The sequence below is a fragment of the Cheilinus undulatus genome, linkage group 12, assembly GCF_018320785.1.
Source record: "Cheilinus undulatus linkage group 12, ASM1832078v1, whole genome shotgun sequence".
NCBI classification, from domain to species: Eukaryota; Metazoa; Chordata; class Actinopteri; order Labriformes; family Labridae; genus Cheilinus; species Cheilinus undulatus.
The window spans coordinates 13,370,407-13,397,262 of NC_054876.1; the positions used below are offsets into that span (position 1 = coordinate 13,370,407).

General features: G+C 39.4%; 1 protein-coding gene and 1 long non-coding RNA gene across 2 annotated transcripts in view; one reads left to right on the forward strand and one right to left on the reverse strand.

Annotated features, from left to right (window-relative positions):
• Positions 1 to 22,251, forward strand: part of LOC121519254 — a 117,513-nt gene extending 95,262 nt beyond the window's left edge. The window contains exon 4 of the long non-coding RNA XR_005992692.1: positions 22,202 to 22,251. This is a non-coding gene — a long non-coding RNA (uncharacterized LOC121519254). The remainder of the gene's footprint in view (positions 1 to 22,201) is intronic.
• The window catches only part of pcdh2ac (protocadherin 2 alpha c), a 32,477-nt gene continuing 22,822 nt past the window's right edge, over positions 17,202 to 26,856 (reverse strand). Inside the window, exon 4 of the mRNA XM_041802092.1 lies at positions 17,202 to 22,390. Within this exon, the coding sequence (XP_041658026.1) occupies positions 22,077 to 22,390 (314 nt within the window). The 3' untranslated portion in view covers positions 17,202 to 22,076. The remainder of the gene's footprint in view (positions 22,391 to 26,856) is intronic.

The following is a 26,856-nucleotide window of genomic DNA, read 5'->3' on the forward strand; positions in this document are numbered from 1 at the left end:
CTCCTCTAAAACACGTCCTTGGTGCAGAACAACACGCTTGTGCTTATGATCACAGAACAGTGTTTGACAATAGAAATACAAGTAAAATCTATGCGTTTTAAGCTGCTACTGAAAACATCCCATTTCCTGATATAATGTTTCATAATAAAAGCATATAAACAACATAAGAAACTGGAACTTTACAGTGAACAACTTGTAGCAAATAACCTGTTTATCATTGAAATAATAGAGCTTTAGCAGAGCTATAATTGGCTAACCTGACATGCCAGATAGATGGTTTCATACAACCAATGCATGGGATATATTTTGTATCCATCTGGGCAACTGCCTATAGTCTGTATTTGGGAAGGGCAGAACCTTTAGCAACATATAAAAGGCTGATTGGGAGAACACTGTGGCCAAGAGTGACAAGATATTTAATGTAGTAGGCATGTAGCCCTGGTGAGTAAACGATATAACATGAGTTTGACAGTAGCCACAGTTGTAGCTAAAAACTAAGTGTAGCCATTTGTGCCAAAGCCAACTGAGCAAGAACATCTTTCCATCTAGAAAATCTCATAGCACGGTTCTTTGCTCTTCTTTGAATTAAGAAATGTTGTCAACTTCTAATAATACTGCTGCTATAGCAACAGCCAAGTTAGTTCCTTTACTGGCGACAGCCATTGTTTACCACATTGCAGTACTAAACCACGCCCATAGCTACCGCCTTGTTCTCTTCCAAAGATGCTGATTGGTCAGGTGAATATCAGACTCGGACATTTATGTTTTAAATTGGAGCTTTTCAAGATGGATCTGTCTGATGACAGTTACAGTATTTACAAACTTCTCTGACCACGATCAGAGTCGTTTTTTTTTTTTTTACATCTTGCAGTTGAAACAAAATCATGAGTTGAAGCACACATTTAAACTGTTGTTTGAGCTGTTGTAGTGGAGATGATAACCAGCACAGCGCCCAAGGCAAAGAGTTCATTCCAGCACATAGCCTGTGTGAGAGCCCCAGGCAGACTGACAGAGATGCTCTGCAAAGCAAACACTCTTGCTATTTTCATCATCCAAGTCATCAAACTTGGACATGAAGTGACACATTTGTCTGATTGCTGTACCACAATTTATTTTAACTGTAAACACTGACACTGGTGGCGCTGTTTAGTCTTTAATAGTCAAAGAACATCTCAAATCACTGTTCCTTACTTTTATTTACCTGCCACTGTGTCTGGAAGGCAAGCCTTTTGGTGATGTTTCCTGTGCACTCCATCCAAATGTGTATATTTAAAGTGATGGCTACACAGAAAAAGTTATTGTCATGGCAGGACTAGCAGGGATGGTGTTGACAATGATTGTTATCTACTGCCCACTCCCTTGGATTGTCTGCCAGTCAATCATGGGGCTGGCATACAGACAAACAAACAGTCACTCTAACATCCACAGCTTCAGGCAATTAAAAGTCACCAGTTAATCTAACAAGCATATCTTTGGACAGTGAAGGAAGCTGGTGCACCCCATATACATGAAGAAAACTTGGAAACTCAGAGAGAAAGGCCTTTAGTCAGCATTTGAACTAAGAACCTTCCTGATTTCTGGCTAAATGAGCAAAAGTCTTTGGGTCATATGTTTTACCCCTTTAAGACAAGTTTACATTCATCTCAGAGGTCCCAAAAAATTAATTAAGTACTCAGGCAGCATGACCTGCCCAGCAACTGACCACTGCATATTCAGATTAATTATGATTATACTTGAAAACGGCCTTTAAATATACTTGTAGATGTTTTTAAATGTTTATGGAACAAACTCAGTTTTACAGGTGCGCCTCAGTATGTCCAACAAAAGCAGTCCAAAGCACCAGCAAGGAGACTGACTACAAAGTATGTTTTTCAATTCCTATCACCAGTGTTATCCAGCCACCCTCCAGCTAAAAGATCACAGCTTGCCAGCAGGCAGAGCCTTGGTTGTCATTTTCTTTAGCAAAATCAGACAGAAAATCAGACAGGGTATCTTAGACAGTTAAATGATAACTGTTCCCAGTTCAAAGGGGCTCTCCAGATTGACACAAAGGGAAAATCCTCCCTGTTCCTTTCAGTAGAGTTGGAGATTAAGAATTTTAAAGTACTCAGAGAAATAAACCACATCAAGCAACATATGTTTGCTGGAACTGGACTGATTCCTACAGCAGTAAACAGGTTTAACAATTAGTACAGGTAGTTAGAAATTCCTTGAAGTTGGACTAGCACCCTTATATTGTAAGATCAGACAGTAAGAGCTTGTCAAGAAAATAAGGTGTTAACTTAGACATTCAAAAAAGCTACTCCAGCCTTATATTTCTGAGTTTATCCTCTGAGCCCTATTTTTAACCATTTTGTCTTGCCTAGACTTACTGTCTTAACAAACTTGTAAAACACAAAGTCTGCAGTGTTGCTCAAGCATCCTCTTTTTTAGGACAACCTGTGTTGCAGTAATGTCACTTGATTTTTAAAAAGCTATGAATACAAAAGAAAAACAGAATTTAAAACTCAATGATTGCTATGCATTACACACACTAAGACTTTTTTGGGAACAAACTTGTTCTCCCATCACTTGGGGACCAAAAAGTGAAAAAATAATCATTCTATGACAAAAGTTACGGAATGGTTATTCACCTAGAGTCAAGTTGGCTGAATCTGAGTCATAAGTCAATGCAGTTCCTGTTTGTAGTGACACAGAGGGACACATCACAGGCTCTCTGTGTCTCTTTCTCTCCATTATGAGCTATTCAGGCCATCTCCACTGTTAAGACATTCACAGTTTTGCAAAGCATGAAGAGACAAAGAAACAGCCTGCTGCCAACCATTGTAGGCGACAATATAGTGCAGTGCTAAGCTAGCGTCAGAAACAATCAAAGAATTGATTAAAAATGGTAAAAGACATTCACTATCACCTGTGTGATTCAATCTTCAAATACCCCCAAAAGTCACCCAAGTTCCAGGCTTGCTAGAGAAGCATATGCAAGGACTCATTGGCATCACTGGAAACAGAGGGCTACCTGCCTCTTCTTGTCGTATACAATGTTGGTCCCAGAGGATTAATAAAACACATTTTTAGTTTTTAAGTTAAAAGTACTTGATCACTTTATATATTTTCCATCATTATAGCCTAATTATTTGGTAGTCATTCCTTAATCAGCAGTTTTCCCAGCAGCTTTGGGCATTGTGTTTTTAGACTAAAAATGAAAGGAAACTGTTTAAATGTGTTCTAATGTTGCCTGTTATGCAGATACAACTGATAAGATTCTTTGCACATGTTCCTCATATTTGAGTTGCATTTGTAGTTAGACATTTTTACACCATAGCGAAGTTACCCACTCATTTAGTGGGGTACAACTGTAATATTGCATGAATAAGCTGGGCTTAGTGTAAAAGTATTTCCTGGTTTAGAGTAGTTACATGTAGAGACCTAAGGTAGCCACAGTCAGTAGCATTAAGATGTGATGTATATTCAAAACACAACTGTGAGTCCAGTGAGTGAAAACTGCAGTGATTAGAAACATATAGCTTCGAGAAAGATTGTAAGCACCTTCACATGCTGTTGTAAAGTGGATTTAAACAGAATTTATAAGTGTAGAAATCAATGAGCATAAATGCATAGCATAGTTAAAGTTGTCTGTCTTTGTATGGCACCATAAGAATAAGAGGTAGGATAAATTGTGTTGAGTATGCACAAAATACACAGAACTGTAAAGTTTTCTCTATTTCCGCCTCTCAACATAGAACCAGTTGACTTCCTGAAAACTTGTAGCAAGGTCAGCTGGAACAAAGTCTAATTGTAACTTGTTGACATGAGGTGTATTGTCATCTATAGCTTCACAAAGTTACTCTGTCAGTTAATGGCCTCATCAATTTATAACAGCAGCTCGACTAAACTGTTCATCTTCCAATCTACCAACAAATGGTAGATTTAAATAAAATAATGTGAATAAGAGCCATTTTTGCATTAAGAGTTATGGTAGCCAAGCCTTGATGTAGATGTACATTCCAAACAAGAGCAGGATTTCATTGACATGGTACTTCCCTCCATACTGAAGGACCTAAAGTACATTGACAAATTAATTTATCTATTATGTGACCTCAGGCGTATGTATTTATAGGGGCTGTCATTTATCTTGGCCTTCTGATTTGAGTGATCAGCAGAAAGAAGCCCTACGGCGCCACAAATCTGTCCTCTGCGTTGAGCTCTGTCACATGAAATCTTCGTTCTGCTCTTCAACAGAAAACAATAGTGCAGCCCGTTTAAGACCTCGTGTGGAAGGAGAAAAAAAAAAAAATCAGGACTCATTAACACGAAGTCAGTGAAAGTCATTTCAAAGTTGATGATCAAAAACTCCCTCATTTACTCATTCACTTTGAAATCCCCCACAAAGCCAGTGGATGACAGCTGTACGGAACAGTCAGTAGGCTTCATTGAGCCCACTCGCAGGATGAATCAACATAGTTTGTTTGGGTTTAATGAGAGTAACCTCTCAGATTAAAGGGACTGGAGAAGCCCTATTTAAAGTCAGTGCAAAATGGGAATGTAGCTGTAAGAGAGAAATACACAAGAAAATAGAGAAGGACAAAAGACTCACTTAAGAGACTCATTTCAAGTTACTGCCACCATGAGTGGATTGGAAACTTAATGTTGATTGGCTTCAGGTTGACCATTTATACCAACTAGACACCTATGAAGTGGTTTCATGTACTCTAATCTAAATAAATTGCTGCCCAAAATCTAAAATCAATGGTTTAACAATTTATGCACCACACTAATAGCTTTAAAGCAGGGGTGTCAAATTTAAGACCTGGAGGCCAAATCTGGCCTCACAGTTATACCTGGCCAAGAGCATATCATATTTTTATTATAACAGGCTCACTGGTATGAGATCTACAGATTTCCTCCAGTATAAAAATGTAAAGTCAACCTTGATCATTTCAAATATCCTTTTTAAGTCCTAAAAATCTGAAAAAGAAAAAGGTAATTGGATAAAGAGTCAACAATGTGGTAAAAGAAATTAATTTTTGTTATAAATTTTATTTATAATTTATACTTATAATTTTGACGTTTTATTTCATATTTTGACCACTTAATCTTAAAACTTTGAGTTTTTATCTCATATTTGACCTTTTCCAGTCACACTTTTAAATGTTTATTCATATTTTGACCTTTTAAAATCAAGATTTTAAAATTGTATCTCACATTTTGACCCCTCAACTCCTAACTTTGACTTTTAATGCCATATTTTGAACTTTGAGACTCATTATTTAAAATTTTAACTCATATTTTGACCCATATTTTGACCACTCTTGCCGCTGTAAATGTGGAATTTCCCCTTGTGGGACTAAGAAAAGATTATGTCATCTTATCTGATCTTAAAGCTCATGATTTATACTTTTATCTCGTATTTTGACCTTTTATACTGCTATACTGCTTTTATACTGCTATATATATATATATATATATATATATATATAAATATATATATGTTTTTGGTGGGATAGGCTACAGAACACCCGTTACCCCTAATGGGATAGGGTGTATAGAAAATGGATGGATGGATATATACATACATACATACATACATACATATTGATGAATATTGGAGAGATGTATGTGTTCCTCATGTATGCATGCATTCTTGTAGAGTATCCATCCCCCTCCCTCAGTCATCAGGTTCATTGTTGATGGTGATTCTAAATTGCCCATGTGTGAATATATATTTCTTTCTGTATGTCAGGTCTTTGATTGACAGTTGATCAGTCACGAATGGGATCAGCTCCAGCAGCCCCTGTGACCCCTAACAGGGAAAGTGTTACAGATAATGGATGGGTGGCTCACAAAGTCTCTATATCATCTTTCCAAGTTCCTAACAGTCCCAGTTGCCTGCACTACTTTTCAGCTATCATGTTATGCAAACTTCTCTTGTCTCTTGTACACTCCATTTCCCATGCTAACATTACTTGCTACACTGCTCTTGTCTCCTCTACTCCAGAAACCTAAAAACTCTGGTTCGCATTTTAGTGGGATGTGTTCACACTAGATTACCTCACCCGAACACTGAAGCTTTGTGATTTCAAGACTCATTTCCACCCTGCTCTGCTGCACGCACCACTCTGGACATCTTTAAGTTTCTGTGGTTTACTCTAACAGACAATGTCAATGCCAGTGTCATTCCCATAGTATGGTTGAGAGTCTTTGTGATAGCAGGATGGCTACAAAGTGTGACACTAGTTTTGAGTGATTAAAAATATTTACTGCTAATGTGTTGAAATAGTTTCAGGATGCCTGAGTGTGCTGAGTACTTTAGATTGCACTCATATTCCATCAGCACAGCCCAGGGGAACACAACGCTGACTTTGTGAATAAGAAATCTTTCCATAGCCTCCAGGTGATTACACAATGTTGTATCAGTGAGAGCGCCTACTGTGCTGTAATAACGTGGCACAACAGTTTAACTGTCACTGTAAGAGCTCTGTGTGTTTTGTGTTTATCCCTCCTAATAGTTTGTTCTTCTTTCGACTAGTGATGTAATATTGTAATATTTCCTTTTCTTAAACTCTGAGAGTCTCTTCCATCAGACCCTAGAGGAAGATTGTTGATATGAGCTCATAATGAGGTCCAGGTGGAGCTCGTAACACCACATTAGGGCTTAATTAATGCCCACCAGGGAGATGCTGCAAATGTGGAGGCCTGAGAGGCAGGCATTTACATTAGCTTTCCCATGTTGACAACCCAAAAAAACAAGTTGATGTATCGCATCGACTGCAGTTTCCGGATTCTTTAGGACATTGAAGGTGCCATAAGATATACTTCATGTTGACAAAGTTTGAATTTTCTTACATTTTCAAGGAGAAGACATTCATCACTGCCAAAGCATGGAGGATAACTCCTGGTTTTATAAACTGAATCATCAAGGTCTTTTGAGCAGAGTGCCACCATAATAAGAGGAAAAACAATATGTAGAGCCAAGGATATTTCAACTGGAACTTGCAACTGAGAAAACTGTCAGTAATTTATTAGCACAAAGTTTGGGTTTAAGCCCCCCATAACGCTACAAGGATATAAAATCACTGAGCAGTTCCTCTCAACACAGTCTGTTGTGAGCTGTTGTCACTACCTTCTTTGAAAGTTAACAGCCAACTACATGCTGTGTCTGTTGTCAGGTAAATTTCCCAAATGTATCAGCCATGATGGCCTACAGGTCTTTTAAAAGAGATTTGCGCCAGAAAACCATAAATATAATCCTCATCTTGTGTCTCTCTACTATGGCACAGAGCCAGCCAACTGCACTATTGCCATAGTTCACCTGAAGGTCAGGGGGCAGGCTCATCACTGGAGTACACGTCAATTTTTTACTTGAACCAGATGCAGCAAACATCTTACCTGCCAAATGTGTGTTTTAAACCTTATTTGTCTTTAGTCCTGGATGATTAAAAGAAGTAGACTGTAGCTTTGTCTCTCTCAAAGAAGCCACAGTTCAATCCCTCATGTCTGGTAGCGTATTAATGCTTAAGTTCAGTGAAGTATTTGATGATAAACACATTCTATACCTGATAATCTGTCATCATAAAAGCCTACAAAGCCAATCATCATTGAAGACTTTTATTTTAAAGATCAACATCAGGAAATGGAGTGTTTTCAGCAGGAACTTCGTAACAAAGGGATCTCATAAACAGGAGAGAATCATAACCACATAATAAAAAAAAAAAAAGAGACGTTAGGAATACCTGAAGTGTTAGATGCAGGATGAGAAAACTAAATGAGACTTTTAAGCTCTAAAAGCCTTACATGACATTATCATTACTGTTTCTTTGGTGGCTTCAAAAAGAGAGTTGTAACATAGCAGCAAAGCAGATGAGTCCTCCAGTCAGGTCAAACATTTTTTTTAAATTTGAGGGGATCTTATTTCTCATGATTGGGTGTGGCTTGTGAGCAGCCCAAGCCCTGGTCTGGGCCTAGCAGGAAGTTTAAGTAGACTTCAAAGGCTGGGGAAATCTGCCTGACCAGTTCTTACATGAAGTGGAGCTGTATTCGACACAGAAGGACATGGGTCTTCTGGATTAATAATGAGGATATCATCTCAGTTATCTGAGGCTGGGTGTCCATGCAGGCCAATATGGCCAACACAGCATGAAGCATCAGCAGTTAATGTGCTGTGGGAAAAAAAAATCAACAAGAGGAGGACAAGATTGAACTAGCCAAGGTGAATGCTTTTCTCTTTCTTCCAGTACTGCATATAAACCACCATGTTGGATTTTGGTGTTGATGTTAACAGCGGCCACAAGTTAATCGGCTTTTTTGGAATTTTAAAATCGTTGAAGGTAAGCTTCAAAACTAATTTGATAAATGCTGAGTTTAAATGTGATGTCTGAAGAGAACATACTGTTGGTTAGCTATTTTTAATGATGATTTGTTGGTGTCTTCTGTGGAGGATGGTATTTGGCTGTTGCAATTGTCTGGGTTATAAAAGTAGCTAGTGTGCTAACAGGCCAACAGGGAGCTAATGTGATGCTAAGTGCAGTTGTTTGTGTGTTGAGTTCACCATATATGCTGTCACTGACTATGTGTGTAAGAAACAGCTGATCAAACTTTTCATTAGCTTTTTTTTGGCAGCTTACACAAGATAAATAAAATAAAGACATTTCTCAGTCATTTTCAATGTCTGGTCTTGAAACAAGCAGACTGCAATTACAGACTAATGATAACTCGTGTTTAAAGGCTCGGTTTCTACTGTCTGGAGCTCAGTTTCTACTGTCCTGGACTTGCTTTCTACTGACTCAGACTTGATTTCTACTGTTTCAAACTTGGTTTTTACTGTCTTGGACTTGGTTTGTATTGTCTCAGACTTGGTTTTAACTTTCCTGGATTTGGTTTGTACTGTCTCTGACTTGGTTTCTACTGTCTGGGACTTGAAATCTTCTTTGTCTCACTCAGTTTCTACTACATCTGACTTGGTTTCTACAGAGTCTGACACAGTTTCTACTATCTCTGATGTGGTTTCTACAGTCTGTACTTGGTTTTCTACTGTCTCAGACTTGATTTCTATTGTCTCTGGTTTGGTTTTTCAGACCAGGTACTTGGTTTTAACTGTCTTGGTCTTGGTTTTTTACTTTGTCTGGGACTTGGTTTCTACTGTCTGACTTGGTTTCTACTGTCTCTGTCTTGGTTTCTAATTTGTCCTTCTGGGTTTCTACTGTATCTGTTTTGGTTTCTACTTTGTCTTACTTGATTTCTATTGTCTCTGACTTGTTTTCTCGGGCCAGGTACTTGGTTTTAACTGTCTTGGACTTGGTTTTCTACTTTGTCTGGGAATTGGTTTTCTACTGCCCGACTTGGTTTCTACTTCATCCTACTTGGCTTTTACTGTCTCTGACTGGTTTAATACGGTCTCTGTCTTGGCTTTCTACTGTCTTAGACTTGAATTTTTTAATTCTTTTGTCTCTGACTTGGTGTTTCACGCCAGTTACTTGGATTTTGTTTTTTGGCTTGTTTTTTTTTACTTTGTCTGGGACTTGGTTTCTACTGTCTCTGACTTGGTTTCTACTTTGTTTTACTTTGTTTCCACTGTCCCTCTCTTGGTTTCTACTGTCTCTGACTTGGTTTCTACTTTGTTTTACTTTATTTCCACTGTCTCTCTCTCTTGGTTTCTACTGTCTCTGACTTGGTTTCTACTGTCCCTCTCTTGGTTTCTACTGTCCCTCTCTTGGTTTCTACTGTCTCTGACTTGGTTTCTACTTTGTTTTACTTTGTTTCCACTGTCTCTCTCTCTTGGTTTCTACTGTCTCTGACTTGGTTTCTACTTTGTTTTACTTTATTTCCACTGTCTCTCTCTCTTGGTTTCTACTGTCTCTGACTTGGTTTCTACTTTGTTTTGCTTTATTTCCACTGTCTCTCTCTCTTGGTTTCTACTGTCTCTGACTTGGTTTCTACTTTGTTTTACTTTGTTTCCACTGTCCCTCTCTTGGTTTCTACTGTCTCTGACTTGGTTTCTACTTTGTCTTACTTGGTCTCCACTGTCTCTGACTTGGTTTCTACTTTGTCTTACTTGGTCTCCACTGTCTCTGACTTGGTTTCTACTTTGTCTTACTTGGTTTCTACTGTCTCTGATTTGGTTTCTTCTTTGTCTTACTTTGTTTCTACTGTCCCTCTTGGTTTCTATTTTGTCTTACTTGGTTGTTACATTCTCTGTCTTGGTCTCTACTTTGTCCTACTTTGTTTTCTACTGTCTGTTTTCGTTACTACTTTGTCTTACTTGGTTTCTATTGTCTCTGACTTGGTTTTTTAAGGCCAGATACTTGGTTTAACGGTCTTGGACTTGGTTTTTTAAGGCCAGATACTTGGTTTAACGGTCTTGGACTTGGTTTCTTCTTTGTCCTGCTGGGTTTTCTACTGTCTCTGTTTTGGTTTCTACTTCATCTTACTTGATTTCTATTGTCTCTGACTCGATTTCTCAAGTCAGGTACTTGGTTTAATGGTCTTGGACTTGGTTTTCTACTTTGTTTGGGACTTGGTTTTCTACTGTCTGACTTGGTTTCTACTGTCTCTGTCTTGGTTTCTACTTCATCTTACTTGGTTTCTACTGTATCTGTCTTGGTTTCTACTTTGTCTTACTTGGTTTCTACTCTCTCTGACTGGTTTACTACTGTCTCTACTTGGTTTTTCCAAGCTGACTGAGGACAGACACTTGACAGAGTTTAAGTGTTCAGTTACAGAGCTCATCTGAGACATTCAACCGTCACTGAGACACTAAGCAATAATTTTAAGGAATCATTTTCCAAGACAGTTTTCAATCAATAATGGCAACACAGCAAAAACTAGTGCCATGAACTGGACCAATATGGTGGAGAAGGGAGATAGGAAAAAAAATAAGAAAATGTCAGAGACCAACAGTTTTAAGAAGACCCAGTGTGCAACTAAGACACAGAAAATGTTTCCACACAAAAAGTGGGATTAGCTGATCTTGTGGAAAAGCAGCAGGGAGACAGCCAGATGGCCAACACAACACCAGAGACTGACAGCAGCAACAAGACCCAGTCCAAAGAGGTCTCCACTAAGGCACAGACTAATGCTCAAGAAGATCAGGATGCTGACAGAACAGATAAAGCACTTGAGTGCTCCCTACAGTGAACCGAACATGGCTCTTTATCACTACAAGACAAAAGAGGAGCTCACTGGTGTCATCGAGGCTCAAATAAGAAGCTCCAGGTCTATGCCTCGAGGGGTCCACAGATCAGACCATTAGAGTGGAAAAAGAAGCCCTGGAGAGGGAGGTCAAGGCTCTGCAGGAGGAGGCCTTAAGATAAGAGGTCAGCACCATTATACAGTTTGAAGCATTTAAAAATCAGCTTCAGGACGGCAAAACTCAAGGCTCAGGAGGAGGCCAATCAGGAGTTAAAAAAGAAGACACAAGAGCTAAGAAAGCAGCTGAAGACTGAGCGCGATGTGGACAAGGACAATTATCCATACCCAACAGAACAGACTCTGCCCAAAAAGCTCAGGTCCATCCTCCACAGCACTAGAGGAGTCAAATAACACCAAACAGCTGCAAGAACTTCTTGATAACCGTCAGTCATTCAACCATCTGAACGATGAGATGTCCATGTCTCACTCCCTCCAGAAAGAAGTTCAGAAAGTCAGACAGAAGCTCACACCTGAAATTGACTCCTTAAGGCAGGAGATATGGGTCCTGAAGAAGGTCTCCAGCAGAGACGACAATAACACCCTGCAGATGGACGCTTTATCAAGCCAGCTGGACCAACAGCAGCAGATGACACGGCACCACAAACGTGTGTGGTGGCTCGATCCACCTTCTTCAGCCTCAGTTTACTGCTTGCGAAGTTTCCCTTTAGTTCTTGAATCTGCTTTGTTTGACAATCCTCTGATGACTGAGCTCATCCCTGTTACTTGTGCAACTCTTTTTCCGCCACACATTTCCCTTCCAGTCAACTTTCCATGAGCTGAATCTAGGATATATATAAAATTTACCTTTTTAAAGTAAATCCCAGGGGGAAAAAATGAACTTTTACATCATATTCTAATTTTCTGAGATGCACCTGCATGTTTGACAAATTAACCCACAGCTCCTTAAGAAAACAGCAAACCTCCTCCTCCATATTTGCCATGCCAGCACAAAAGATTCAGCCTTGAGATTTTAACTGGGATACATGTTTTATATGACATATGAGAACTGAGTGAAAGAACAGGATTCAGATCTCATTCAAAGCAGAATTTATAGCATTGGCCACAAGGGGGCAGAGGAACATCAGGCAAAGCTTTTTGACAGTATTTTATTTTGAGGTTCCAATGAATGTTCATTCAAAAAGGATTTCTCCTATCATAAATCATGCTACTTTACCATCTGTTTCTCACAGTTTGATTACATTGATTGTCCCATTGTTGAACTTGATCAGTATTGATTAGTATTGCAGTGCTGGGTTTCAGGCAGATATATGTGAAAATACAGTAATTACATTATTGAAACAATTAGACTTAAATGATCCACTAAAATAGATTGCTAATTATTCTTTGCATCATTGTTACAGGGTATTCTTTCCTCTGAAGCATATAATAAAAATACTGCTGGTTTTCTTTTGTGTAAAAAAGTGAATGAAAAATGTGGGTTGGTTCCCAGTCTGACTGTCATCAGTAGGTGTCAGTAGAGCTGGTGAGTTGGGAGTAGAGGTGGGAATTTGTCTTCCACAGTCCGCAGACAGATGGAGCTCACAGCCCAGACATTAACATACTCCTTTTATTCTCAACATCAGAACTCTTTGTTCAAATGGAGGCAAAGAAGAAGGAGTTCCCATGAATCAACTCCTCTGTGCTGATCTGTGGAGTCTTAATGGAGATGTGCTGGCCTTTTTCCCCTCTGAGCCCTGTAAAAATTTCCAAATAGTCTTTTGTCCATGGCATGCTTGAGTATTACCATCTGAGTCTCTAACTTGTTGTCCAAGTCATTTGTCTGCTATTTGGGTGTCACATTTCATCAGTGCTCTTTCCAGCTTGGATGAGTTCATCTAGATGTTAGAGGGGTGATTGTGAAATATTTATTTCCAGATTCTTTAGCAGGACAAAATATTCCAGTTTATAGACACAGATTTCCAGGAACACTTTTAAGAAAGTAAAAACATCAGATGAGAATTAATAAAGTTTAACACTCCAATTTGGTAAATGGCCTTAATGGAGGAACATAATCATATCAATTTGTTGACAATTGTACTGTTGTTATGTCATCCATCTCTTATAATAGCAGTGAAGTTTAATGTTATTCTGTAAACTATCATTCCATGAATCTCCTTTCTTCTCCTGCATTGCAAAAACATCAGCTGAAGCACAAAACCATTCGAATCCAATGTTTAGCAACAATTATAGTAACAAATTAATGCTTAAAGCTCCTGTCAGGACATTTCAGTTAGTGTTGATTTTGTGCCCAGTGGATAAAGTGGTATCTGTTCATATTAATTGGTCCTGTTCACCCTTTTAAGACCAACGTTGCCATGACATCACCAAAGAAGCTGGAGGCAAAACAAAGCAAGATAGGAGGTAACATGGCAAACCAACATATGGTGTTGATGCATTTCTGACCTGGGCAGCATTTTCATCAAATTATGAGTTTTATTTATTTATTTTTAAACTAATGTCAATGAAAATGTGTGTCATATCACACATCTATGGTCATACAATAATGTTCAATAAAATGTTCTGTATGGTACTTATTACTACTTTAAATCCCAGTTCTGAATGAAAAACAAGAGATGATAATATAACTGAGAAGTATTAGTTGTCTAAACTGTATAAATATCGACTTGGAGCAGCTTTATATGAACAAGACAGTCCAAACTTTGAACTGGTCATTTCTGGTCATAACCAACAGTTATAAAGACTCCATGGAAAGTCCCATCCAAGCAAGGCCATCCAGTAAAGGTCACATATTATACAAAATACACTTCTTCTTCTTCTAGGCTTTTCTAGCAAAAATATGTAATGCCTGGCCTGTCCACAATCTGACACAGTCAGAAAATGTGTGCTGAAACAAGCTGTTTCAAGATTTCCCCTCATGAGGTCAGGTGGGGAGTTAGCACCGCCCCCAGGCTCGGTTTGCCCTCCCCGCTTGGACAGTTCTGCCCTCCTCTCCTGATCAGCTGAGAGGAGGATCAGGAGAGCCACATCCATATCCTGAGAGGGGCGTGGTCAGGGGCGGAGTCAGACACCTCATTAATATTCAAAGCCACAGACACAGAAATGGCTCATTCTGAGCAGGGCTGAAACAGAGGGGTTTTTAGTCATGCAAAAATCCCAAACCGGAGTGGTTTTTTAGACACAAGCTTCACAGGCATGTTATGGGGACCTCTGAGACCAATATAAACTTCTTTTAAAGGGGTCAAATATGTCCCCTTTAAGGGGGAAAGGGAGGAAGCTACCTGGGGCCCAGCCCTATAGAGGACGTTGGTAGCATGGTTCATTCTGTTTTAAAGCAATTAAAACCAAATGACATTTCTAACCTTAATACTCACCATTTATTAGAACTGTAGAGGTACTTTTTTCACTGCTTCAGTGAAACTGTAGCATGCTTCAAAATTTAAACCTGGTCTCCTAAAATTCCATGTACAGTTAGTCAAAAACACCTATCCAGGAATAGCCAGAGTAAACTGAACTCTATGTTTGAACCATTTGGAGTACAAGCACAAACAAGATCTCTGAAGTTTCATCCCCAACTGTCAGACTAACTGTAGCTGCTTCTGGTATTGAGTAATACAACAAAAACAAATATTTCTTTTTCCATCTAAAATTTGTCTTTTGAAACAGCAGCCTTTGCTAGTTCAGGTTCAAGTATGATAACAATAGAACACAAAACAAGAATTCTATACCTGTTTTTCTTGGGAAATGTTCAGGCGTTTTGAAAGTGAAGATTCCAAAACGCACTCTTGGTTACCATGGTAACCATTAACATATATTTAAAATAAAAAGGCTGCTATTCCTGCATGCCAACTTTAACTGGCACAGAAACAGAGAAATAAATAAAAACAGTGCATTTTTGACAGTTTGCATGATTAATGGGCTTGAAAAAAAAGAAAAGTAACTTGTATTCTCGAGGAATGGATACATGACTTTTACATTTATATGTCATCCTGTTCTTGTTTACATTACTTGAGACATTACTAATTTTGCTATTTTCATGTGGCATCTGGCAGCGTTTCAGCTAGTCACAAGAGAGGTGGGGACTTCCCTCCAACTCAGGCCTCACTGGCTATTTAGGCTCTAGAAAAAGTAAGAAATCTCCCTACTGGTCAAATAAGCTGTCGATCTAAAGGGCGGAAGTTGGCAAATACAGTGGACTATTGAGAAACACAATGGCAAATTCGAAATAATACAAAATATATCCATGGATCTTCATTGATGTAGTCATGTGTTTGGACTACATTTTTGGCTGGAATTAGATTGTTGGGACTCTTTCTGATACAGCAGGACTGTTTTTGATGGAATATTATGCTCAGGAGAGAACAGGAGAGCTTCTGATTTTGTTATCATTTGTTTGTATCCTGAAATTAAACTAGTTTGAGCTATACTGTGTAAATTCAATATTGTGGGCTTACCAATTGTTGAAAACTGTCAGGCCAGTAATTTTGAGAAGGATCTGGCAGATCATTCATTTCTGACGGCCACTCTCACAGACTGTTCCTCTGAGACTCTGTATATCTCAGAAAGGAAGTGCCAGTACAACATGTTTCCATTTTTAGATTTTTTTACTAAAAATCCAACTGTATTCATAAACAAAGTCAGACATTTTATCAACATGTCATAAACACTTAATGCTGCTGATTTTTCTTTATACATCTATTCTGCTATCAAACTGTTGTTAACCGTGATGGTGACTTTTACTCCGGCTTGACAAACTGCATCAGTCTGCAGAAGCCTTCTCTTTCCAGGACATGTAATGTGAGCATATCTCCAGTCACCACTCTCATAGTTATCAGGTTAATCTTCTCCACTCTGGTATTATCACACAGAATGCGTGCTAATTGGTGCTAACAGGGCCAACTGTTTGTTTGTCTTTTAAGTAATGTGTCCCTTGAGAGTTACCATAGCTTTCATAGAGCAGCTCTTGTTGCTGCAGTGATCAGACTTACTGTGGTTAAACAGTCAAAGCTATTGCTGGAGAACAGTGGTGGACTTAGGATATTTGAGGGGCGGGGGCAAAAATTATGAAAAGGGAACCCTCATGCAGTGGGGCACCACTGCACAAAAGTTGTAACATTAGGGTGAAATTCTGGTAAAGGGTTTAATTGGCTTTATGCCACATATTTTATTATCAGGAACACAAATAGAATATGCACTCGGCCACTCCAGAACATTCACCTTGTTGTCTTTCAACCATTTCTGTGCAGCTTTTGCTGTATGCTTCAGGTCATTGTCATGCTGGAAAATAAATCTTTTTCCAAGCTGTAGTTCTGTTGCAGACTGAATAAGATTATCCCCCAGGATTCTCCTGTAGTTTGCTGCTTTCTTTTTACCCTCTACTTTCCTGAGTACTGTTGAAGTGCCCTTGGGCAAGGCATTGAACCCCAAACAGCTCCCAGCAGCGCTTCAGCAAGAGCAGCAAGGCCATCACTCTGACATTTCTGAGTTAGTGCATGTCCATGGGGAATTTTTTTGCACGTTTGCATGTAACTCAACAACAGAGTTTTAACTGTGAATCTCCCTTCAAGGGATTAATAAAGTGTGTCTTCTTCTTTACAAGCCTTCCAGGACCAGTTGCTGAGAAGCATCCCTGCAGCATGATGCTGCCACCACCATACTTCACAGTGGGGATGGTGTGGTTGTGGTTATTTGCAGAAACATCGTGTCTTGTCTTGTAAAACAGAGCACCATTTTGGTCTCATTAGACCAAAATATTTTCTTCCACTTGACTATGGATTCTCCCACATGCCTTTTGGTAAACTCTAGTCAAGATTTGATATGAGTTTTCTTCAACAGTGGCTTCCTCTTTGGCCTTATCTAGACATATTTACATATGTGCCATATTCCTTCCACTTCTTGATGATGGATTTCATTTTAACTTGTAGACACAGGTGACTTTATACAATCACTTTAGACACATTAACTGCATTCAGGTGATCCCAATTTCGCTATCTCTGACTATAGCATGCCTTAAAGCTTGACTACTACTACATGAAACAGAGTCAAAACACAGGTCTGTATTAAGATATTTAAGAAAAACTTTATTTGTGACTTATTAACAAAACACATTACCAGATTGATGAAATCATAAGAATCACTATTATCACCTTTACAATGATGAGCAGGTGTACAAAAAAAGTTATTAACAGATCTGCACTGTCACAGTCCACCGGTATGTGACTCACCGCCACACCCAGTGACTGAGGAACATTCACTATACACAAGCAGAGAATACATCAACTTTTTTATGTTTCATTTTACATATTTTGAAGGTTTTTTTGTCCTTTTCTTTTTATTCTACGGGGAGAGGGATAGATATGGAAGGTGAGTAAATGATTTGATGTCACACTAGTGTTTGTTTGATCATCATTTCAAAGCTTAACACAACTTGATGGACTGATTTTCTTACTTATGAAAATCAAATGGGTAAAAACAGAAAAAAATGCATTTCATAGCATAACACAATAGCATTATGTATATCTAGAAGATTAAAGTCATTTTCAACAGGATAAAAAATGTGATTCTTTTAAGGTTTTTCCACAAATTACTGTTTCGCAATAGCGTATATTTATGTATGTATGTTTGTTCATGTGTGTGGATGAGAGTGGGTCTTTACATGTGTGGTTGTATTGTCTCTGAGAATGTGTATCAGAGGTATATGTATTCCAATACGCATTTCCCAGTGGAAAAACATATCTATGTATATATAGTATCTATATAGTATCTGTTTCCTTTGCTTATAACATGCAAACAGCCACTTGGTGATCTGACAGCACAGAAGTACACCTGAAGGACAGGGCGAGAGAGTCGAAGGGGGCGAGAGGGGAAGAAATGTGTGCATGGGAGAGACTGAGCCTGATAGCAGCACCTATATACCCCTACTGTGACTGGTAAGACGATGGTCTAAAAAAGGAACACTGAGGTGAGAATTTATGACACTTCACATCTTGTTGATGCTAGTCCAAATATCTACGAACCTTCTCTACCATGCTAGATCTGTTTTTTTTACACTATCAGGGCCAAAGAAAGCTGCGACGCACTCTACACTTACATCACCGCAATATGCAAACCCACTGGTACACAACCTACAGTGAAGTTTTTAGAGGCAACTTCCTGTTTTTCAGGGCTTCCTGTGCAGCAGGAAGCCATTCAGGAAGCCACAACGCATACCTGCCAACACTTGAGAATTATTTGGCATCACAGACCAGCTGCACTACTGGCTAAAGTCTGACCTGTCAGAAAGTTCGCAATGTGTATTCTACAACGATGTGCTCTCTGAGTCTTGCACTGTTAGGCATGGGGTTCCACAGGGGTCTGTACTGGGTCCTTTGTCATTTACTCTTTATTTACTCTGTGGGTCAAATTTTTTAGCCTGTATGGCTGCAGTTGGGAGCTGGTTTACTGCTTCTAAATTCTGCTAAGACAGAAATGATGGATATTAGACCAGCAAGACTTAATCCTGTTTGATAATTTCACTGTGTCTCTGGGTGACTATGTAATTCATTGCAAAGGCAGACTTAAGAACCTTGGTGTGCTTTTTTATCAGACCCTTTTGTTTGTATTTCATATCAAGGAGGTAATCTTTTTTCACCTCAGAAATATCGCCAAGATTTGGTCAGTTTTGTCGTTTCAGGATGCTGAGGTCCTTATTCATGCTTCTTTATCATCACAGTGAGACTATGGTAATGCCATACTTGCTCCTTTATCATTTTTTCCTTGTAATTCTGCTTGTGCAGAGTGCCGTCATGGCCTAAACACCACCCTTGAAACAAGACGTGGGTTGCCAGGTTGTAGGTACAGAAAGATTATGAATTGCATGTGGGATTGTGATTCATAAACAATACAGTAACTTTGGTATGTTAGGACAAACATACAAAATGTATGAACCCATGTACTATATAGATTATTTATAGCAAGGTATCAAAGCCGTGAAATTCACAGGAGTTTTCTGTGAGAAAAAAACAAACCAGGAGGGATGGCCTTGAATTACCAAAGGAACCTGGGAAAACAAGGAGTGTTGGCAGGTATGCATGAAGATTATATAGGTTGAGACTTCCTTTTCCCTCTCTTGGTTCTGGTCTACAGTCCTAGTTGCAATGTATGACATACTGGGAGTAGAAGACTGCATCCTAACCGGAGTATTACCTGCACTAAAATGGAGACTGCTTAAGAAAAAATTATGGTTTCAGGATTATATAACAGCATAACAGGATTTTATTCCTGCAGCTGGACACCACCTGAAACCATAACACCTCCTACACAGGAAATGCACCTCTTTTGATATCTGTTCATTGAGATTGATATCCCTTCAAGATTAAGCGTGTCCCTAATATCATAATTTGTATGATTTTTGCAACAAAGAAGCAACATAATTCTTGTTTTTTTGCCCTCCCTCGTTCCATCTATCATTTCCCCTCTCACTGCTGCAAAATAAACTCTGTCAACAGCACACTTCACCCAGTTAAACCCTAAGTGGGCTTCCCCCTTTTCGAATCCACAAACATCCTCTTTCCTCTGCCACCTCACTTATTTTCCTGGTGTTTTCTAAGCCCACCCAAGTCTATCAGTCAACACAAACAGCTCACACGCACAAAAATAACCGCAACACCTCTGCTAACGCTAAACAGGAATGCCTTGCCCTATTAACTCTGCACTAGTTTCTCTGTCGTCTACGTTGTTGCTACACGATATAAAACAATGTCTGCTATCTTCATGTGTCTTCATCTTGTCTCATTATATCCACTACAGCATAGTCTCAGTTTTCCTTAAACTGTCAGGCGTCGTTACGATGCAAAGCATAGAGCCAATCCGAGAGATGACAGAGCTGTCAACAGCGAGCAATCAGACGAGACGCGCCTAAGCTGAACCTAACAAAAGATGTATGTGTGTGTGCGTGTGTGCGAGTAATGGAATGCAAAATACACAAATGTTAGTGTGTTACGACGGCACAGTTCATCGAAGGAGAGTGACTTGAAAAGATGTCGTCCGAGCGTGTTGACTTGAAGAAGCAGGAGAAGAGGAGGGAAACAGGCAGCGGGCAAAGCGAATCCTACAAGCACTGAAGCAGTCGAGGCAGTGGTGCAGGGCTTGGAGAACATCTACTAAACATTCAGAGACAGAAGTAGACGGGGTCAGGCTTGAACAGAAATGAAGCGACGAGCATCGTTCCTGCTACCCAGCCTTATAATACACTCCCAAAGTATGGACGGCACTGGCCTTCAGTCATTTGAGTATATTTGTGTATGTATGTATGTCTGTATGTATCAGAATGTGTGAGTCAGTGTTTCTGTAGTGTCAGACTGGGTGTGACCCCGTTGACCTGTGCCATTATTCCCATAGAGGAGGCAAGGTCAGGGGCTGGTTGCATCAGCTGCACATAGGTTCCCGAGTCATATTCAAAGTATAGCCACTAATCCCCATTCACGCATTGCTAAAACACAAGCGGTAGCACCACGGAACTTAACCTTAAGTAACAAATAAATAGTTAAGCAAGCAATAAAGCAGGTGCAAATGATACAAAATCACACAGTTGCACTCACTAACAGTAAAAGCAGGATTTTTTTTGCACACAGTGTATATATTCTTAGTGATTCTATACCATTTTGCAACTTAAAGGACAATGCAACGAATGTTTTAGACATCCTAGCCCCTTTTCTACCAAGCAAAATGTTTTTTTTTTTTAACTGTTTTTTATGTTTTTCTTCAATTCTGTGATAATTTAATAAAAAGTTACTTTATTGTGATGATGCAGTAAAGCCTGAGTGTTATTTTTTAACAAATGTCTGTCTGAAAGGAAGATAAAAATCCTCTGAAAATCTCCAAATGTACTTGACTTCAATTTGGTAGAAAATGAGCCAAAGCTGCCAAAAACTCTAACATTGTCCTTTAAGGGTCAAACATGGATTATATAAACCAATTATAATTTTTTTGCCAATATATTTATCTACAAATCTGTGTGGTTTATACCTATTGGTAACATAATGCTTTTACTGGCTGGATACTCATGAATTCTTAATGTTATAACTAGCTTCAGCCATACATCCCCCCTACTACCCATGGCACAATCGAATTAAGTCACTTGCTAAATGCAAATTAACCAACAGTTATGAAGCCACTACTTTACACCCTAATGTGGGAACAAACTTGCACATAGTTGCTGCAACCCAGTCCAGGTCCTCGGCCTCTGCGATGTGCTATGTTACACTGAAACAGAGCTCTTTATATACGAGTGTGGTCCAGCTACCTTATTCTCCTAAAGGTAATAATCTCATGGTACATATACTGTATGTTGTTACTTTTTCTTTTTTAATTCTGTTTTTTTATAAAAGACCACATCTTCTGATTTTCTACAAGGCCTCCATGATTCTGAGAAAAAAAGCCTCTGTTTCATTTTCATTTCGTTTGGCTTTGACTTCACCTCCAACTAGGTGAGCTAAAAAGGGGAGGGGGCTGCATAAAGACAGAGATGCCAACACGGGCAGCCTCAGCTGACAATGGTCAGATACAAATATCGCACCTTTTCAGGTGTTTTTAAAATTTTAATACAAACTGTGGGCAGCAAATCACAGATCTAATCCAGTAAATCATTTTGTTTTAATTTGGTCCATCCTTTAGATGAAGTCTGTTTACTAAGAGCATTTGTTTGCCATAAACTTTTGACTTTTACAGGCCAAAGTTATGGGCCAAATGAGCCAAAAAGGAGAGGGAAATGTTTGTTTAGCAAGTTCGTATGGAGAGGGGAGCCAGGCCTGGTCTAATGAGGGCTCGGCCACTGTACAATGTCTATGCACATATAATGCAAGAAGGCTCCCTCGGTTCTACAATAGCATTTTTCTGGCTCGGTTACTTGGATGTTGGTTTGTTGGTAGCTCTGTTTTCAAGACACCCCCTCTCCTCTACTCTTCCCCTCCATCATCCTTTCCCTTCTCCTTCTTGTCCTTCTTGTCCTTCTTCTTCTTTTTCTTCTTCTTGGCCTCCTCCTTCTTGCCAAAGCTTATGAAGTCTCCTTTGTCGTCCACAGGCCCGGGGTCATGGCGGATAGAGATGATGGCTGGGGATCCGGGGATGATGAAGGCTTCAGGGGGGATCTCCCCAGGCTTCAGGGGCTGAGGAGGGCCGTAGCCTTGTTGGGCACCATATCTGAAGTGCCAGCTGTTGCTGTTGACTCCAGCGCCCACTGGGGGTGACAGCTCTCCACCACCCTCTCCATCTGAAGATAGGAGAACAAAAGACAACATTGAGCCACTCATGACATTACTAAACCATTGTTAAAACTAATCATTCTTGTGGGAGGAAGGTGTATGATGTGAATGCTGTAAAAAAATATGCCTGATGTTTATGTATTATATTTAATATGAAAGATGTTAAACATTGTATTTTAATGGCTGCAGCATGGAGCACACGGTGAATAAGTACGACAATGAAGTTTATCTTGAATCTTGTAAACCCATCTTTGATATGTAAGAAGCTGTTAAAAGCTGACATATTCATACTGGAGCAAAGTACAAAACATTCAGTCTTATTTTTTTCAAATTCAAGTGAAAAATACAGATGTTCAGTATGTTAAAAGGGGTTAGGGTCTAGGTAAGGTAACCTCAAATATGAAAAGAAGGTTCCTTAGGCTGGCCACACACTACACAATTTTAGTTTCGCTAGTGATGTGATTGTGATTATTTGATTTTTTAAGAGTGAGCAGTCCAGGTAGTGTCAACTGATGGATGTTATGACCTTTAACCAGTCACTAACATAAACACAACTTTACCTTTATTGAAGCCAGGATTTTATCTTGATTCTTTTCCCTGTTTTATAAGTTGCGCTGCAACTGAAGGTTTATTGTGGAGAGACAGCAATCGATGGACATCCGTGTTGACTAGGCTAGTGTTTGCACCAAGAGGATTTACTATGGAAAATCGCTCTAATGCCTGTGGTCTCCCAAGATTTTAAATTTGAAAATTGTCTATTGTGGGGTCAGTTCAGGCTGATACCTAGTCCTTGATTAAAAAAAAAAAAAAAGGCGATGTATTCCTTTAAAAAAGATATATTTATACCAGGATGAGACCTATTGTTGTAGTTTTGGAACAATCAGTGATCTTCCATGTGGAAATTTGAAACAAGTGTGAAGTACAAAAAAAAAAAAAAATGCAGTTCCTCAAGTGTCCACTTGATGGTGGCTCCCAAAACCTGAAAAATCCCACTAGAGCCCTTTTTAAAAAAACGTCCATTTCAATAGCAGAAATAGACATGTAAAAAGTCTGGTACAAAAGCAGGGGGTTGCTGTTTGTTTTCCTATTTTATTCAGTGAGCTTTACAGTTTGACATTACATGTTTCTTCCACACATGTAGTTTATTATGATGTCATTTTTCATGTCCATAGTTGACACTGAGCAGCTGGCTGTTCATGAAAGTGTCAGTGAGGCAAATAAGCCATGTGGATTTCACTTAGAAGTGACTGTGTTATTTCTTAGTTGATATGCAAATATATATTATGTACTGCTGTTCAGGTAAAAAATTTACTGAAATTCGATTTTTGGTCCATATCAGCCAAATGAGTTCTGTGATTGTGTGACTCTGACAACAGGTGATTAGGAGGAGTGCCGGCACTTATCTTTTTTTACACTGAAAGCACTACGGTTAATGCTTATGTGGGCCCCCTTGAAAATGTTTGCCTGTAGCCCCACCAGACTCTAAAATCAGCCCTGGCCCAGCTATTCTGTTGAACCTGTCTGTCTCAGTCTCTTAATAAGATGCTGCTATATTTCCTCTGAGAAACGTTTGAGAAAGGGTCCCCCATTTTTAATTATTCTTTGCTGTTTTTTGCTGCTTATTGCTCAACACTGCCCCCACATTTCCCAGTGGTATTGCAACGTATGTCTTTGTGAAAACATGCAGAAATACAGACAAAAGAATGCAGAGTTTGGACAGAAAGCTCTATCTGTATCTGTATGCCTTACACGTAAATGAGCCTTTAAAGTGATGCATAATTTGCATGAGACATGAGTCTGAGTACACTTCCAGGTAGGTTGTTCTAGTTGTTCCACAAGGCTTTAAGCCCTAGTCTAGACTGAAGATTAGTTGGAGAGAGCATTTCCAGAATGGTGACCACCATCCTTATACATTATGCTCCATGCGCGTAGTCTCCCAAGCTGGCAGCCTGGGCTTGAATCCAACTCATAGCTCACTAGTCTCTCACATGAAGGCCTAAAAGCCCAAACAGTAAACGTACTCTTAAAAATCTATTTGCAGGTACTTCCTGGAGGATCACTGGCTGCAAATTTATAAGTATTTATCTTCATATCAAATTTTAGGTGAGAATGCAAATAAGCAATAATCTCAGAAATGTCTACCTACTCTGCTGTCTTTCATTTCTACAGCAGTAAACATGTAACTGATATTTTGGTGCTGTGGTAGAGGCAGGATAGTTTATATATCCCACAGAGGTAAACCCCCTCTTCTACTTGCTTTTGCTCTGTGAATTATTTAAAAAATATCCATCTAGCTTGTCATGCACTGTCCCTAACTGGACTTTTCCATGTGGTCTCTGAGATGCTCATAAAATCTGACATATAAGGACCAACAGAAATCAAGCAAAAGCGAGCAGAGCGATAGCCTGACAATGCAGCGATAGCCATGGGGAGTGGATATTTTCAGGACAGCGATTCAGCCCAGACCACAGGAGGGAACACTGGAGGGGGACTAACCTTCAAACCAAGGGGATGTCTAACACGGCACTGGGATTTTCTATTTGGTATCTGTGTATGGATGATGGCTGCAGCTTAATCCTGCTCTCATGGGAGCGCCACAGAAGAGGGTATTCAACCTCTAGTGCTTGAGCGAGGACGTGACACAGAAAGGACCCCGAAAATGTCGAGAGGGAGGAAAAGGCAACTGATGAATAAAAAATAATTTTGTAAAGTGAAAATGAGACGCAGCTTTCGAGGTCAAAAGGTTAAAGATGCCAGAATGAAAAGGGAAGAGGATGTCAGAGGAGATGGAGAGTGAGAGGAGAAAAGAGAGAGAGAGAGAGAGAGAGAGGCAGTAAGGAAGATGGGGGTGGGCGGGTTTTGCAGACACGGTGCTCTCAGGCCCACACCAGTTCCCTCTGCACTGACCTACTTTCAGTCTGGATTTTATTTAGATCAAACACGGGCCCATGCGAAAAGATTCTGTTTGATTCTTCTTTGTAGGCTATTTATGACATTGCTGGAGCTCTGAAATGGTTTCAAACATCGTCCCAATGGGAAATACACTATTTTGAAAATACACACTTTTCACACACACACAGTGCCCCTCTGAGTCCCTAAAATGAGCTCATGGAGTATGCGACTAAATTACTGGTATGAAATATGATAAAAGAAGCTGTAATGGACACTCAGACACAGCCCTGCATTGTTCCTCTCTTTAGACATACCAGCAGTATCCCATACATCACCTACAGTGCCATAAAATATCATTAAACCAAGAAATACCTGAACAATGTTCACATCTGCAAAAAAAGCTCTCAAAGACTTTTGAATATAGCAGAGGTAGTCACAAATCTGGCTCTAAAATGTCAGAGATATACGGCATGAGAAGGACACAGTCCCACATAAATAATTTGGCTTCTACTTATAAATAGAAGTATTCATTTTTAAGCAACATTAAATAATTAGCATGTGAAGGACCAGGATATCATAGAGACCACGCAAACCATGTCTGTAGAGGAAAATCTAGATTTTGGTTGTGTCTCATGTTGCATTGTTTTATTATAATCTAAAAAAAAAAGCTCTATAAATTAGCTTATTTAATGACCAGCCTGTGTCAGATTTCCTCGTCTTATCACACCCTCTGTAAGCAGAGTTATCACGTTAATGCTATAATACTCTAAGTCTGTTTCTGAGGATTATGACATTTGATGGTATGGTCTGTCTGTTTGTATTTTAATCCTGGTATTAAACCCAGGAACAGGATCTGCTGTTTCAAATAAGTCCCATTCAATGGCTCTCAGGAAGATTGCTCCCTGTGTGGAGGAGGACAAACACGCTTTAAATAAGCTGAGAGGACAGCCGGTGATTTAAAAGAGATGTGCAGGAATACTGGGAAGCAGAGGGTTGATAATACAGAGCAATGCAAAGCTGTTCACAATAAAAGTACCTCCATTTTATATAACTGACACACCAATTTCTGTTACCTGATGCTGCTATTTAAAGGAGAGGGGTATGACAGCAGGAAGGAGAGTTTGGGAGTGCTATCTCTAGACAGTTTTATAATTATAGATGATTCAAGATATAAAAAGTCCCCCTTTCTTCTCTTTTAGGTAATAACAACACATCTAATCACACATGGACATGCAATACCAATAAAACATGGATGTAGCCTCAGTGATGTCACCCATCAGTTTCTGATGAGCACGTTTTGGTGTTGGCCATAAAAACGTCATCTCTGGCCTTCTGTCAGTCTTAATAAGCTGGAGACAAGGCAGGCCTCATAAAATCAAAGCACATAAGTTACACAAGAAAAAAAACCCTTTACGTCTGTGTCATTAAAGGCATGACCTATTCAAGTCAGATTGGGACATGCTTCTTTTTGCTGTTATAGGACCTGTTTTTACAGGCTGGCAGTGCCCACAACCTCTGTTTCAGTGCTATTGTTTGCAAGCTTATGAAAGATGACATACACTTCTGTCTGTAGTATCCATAA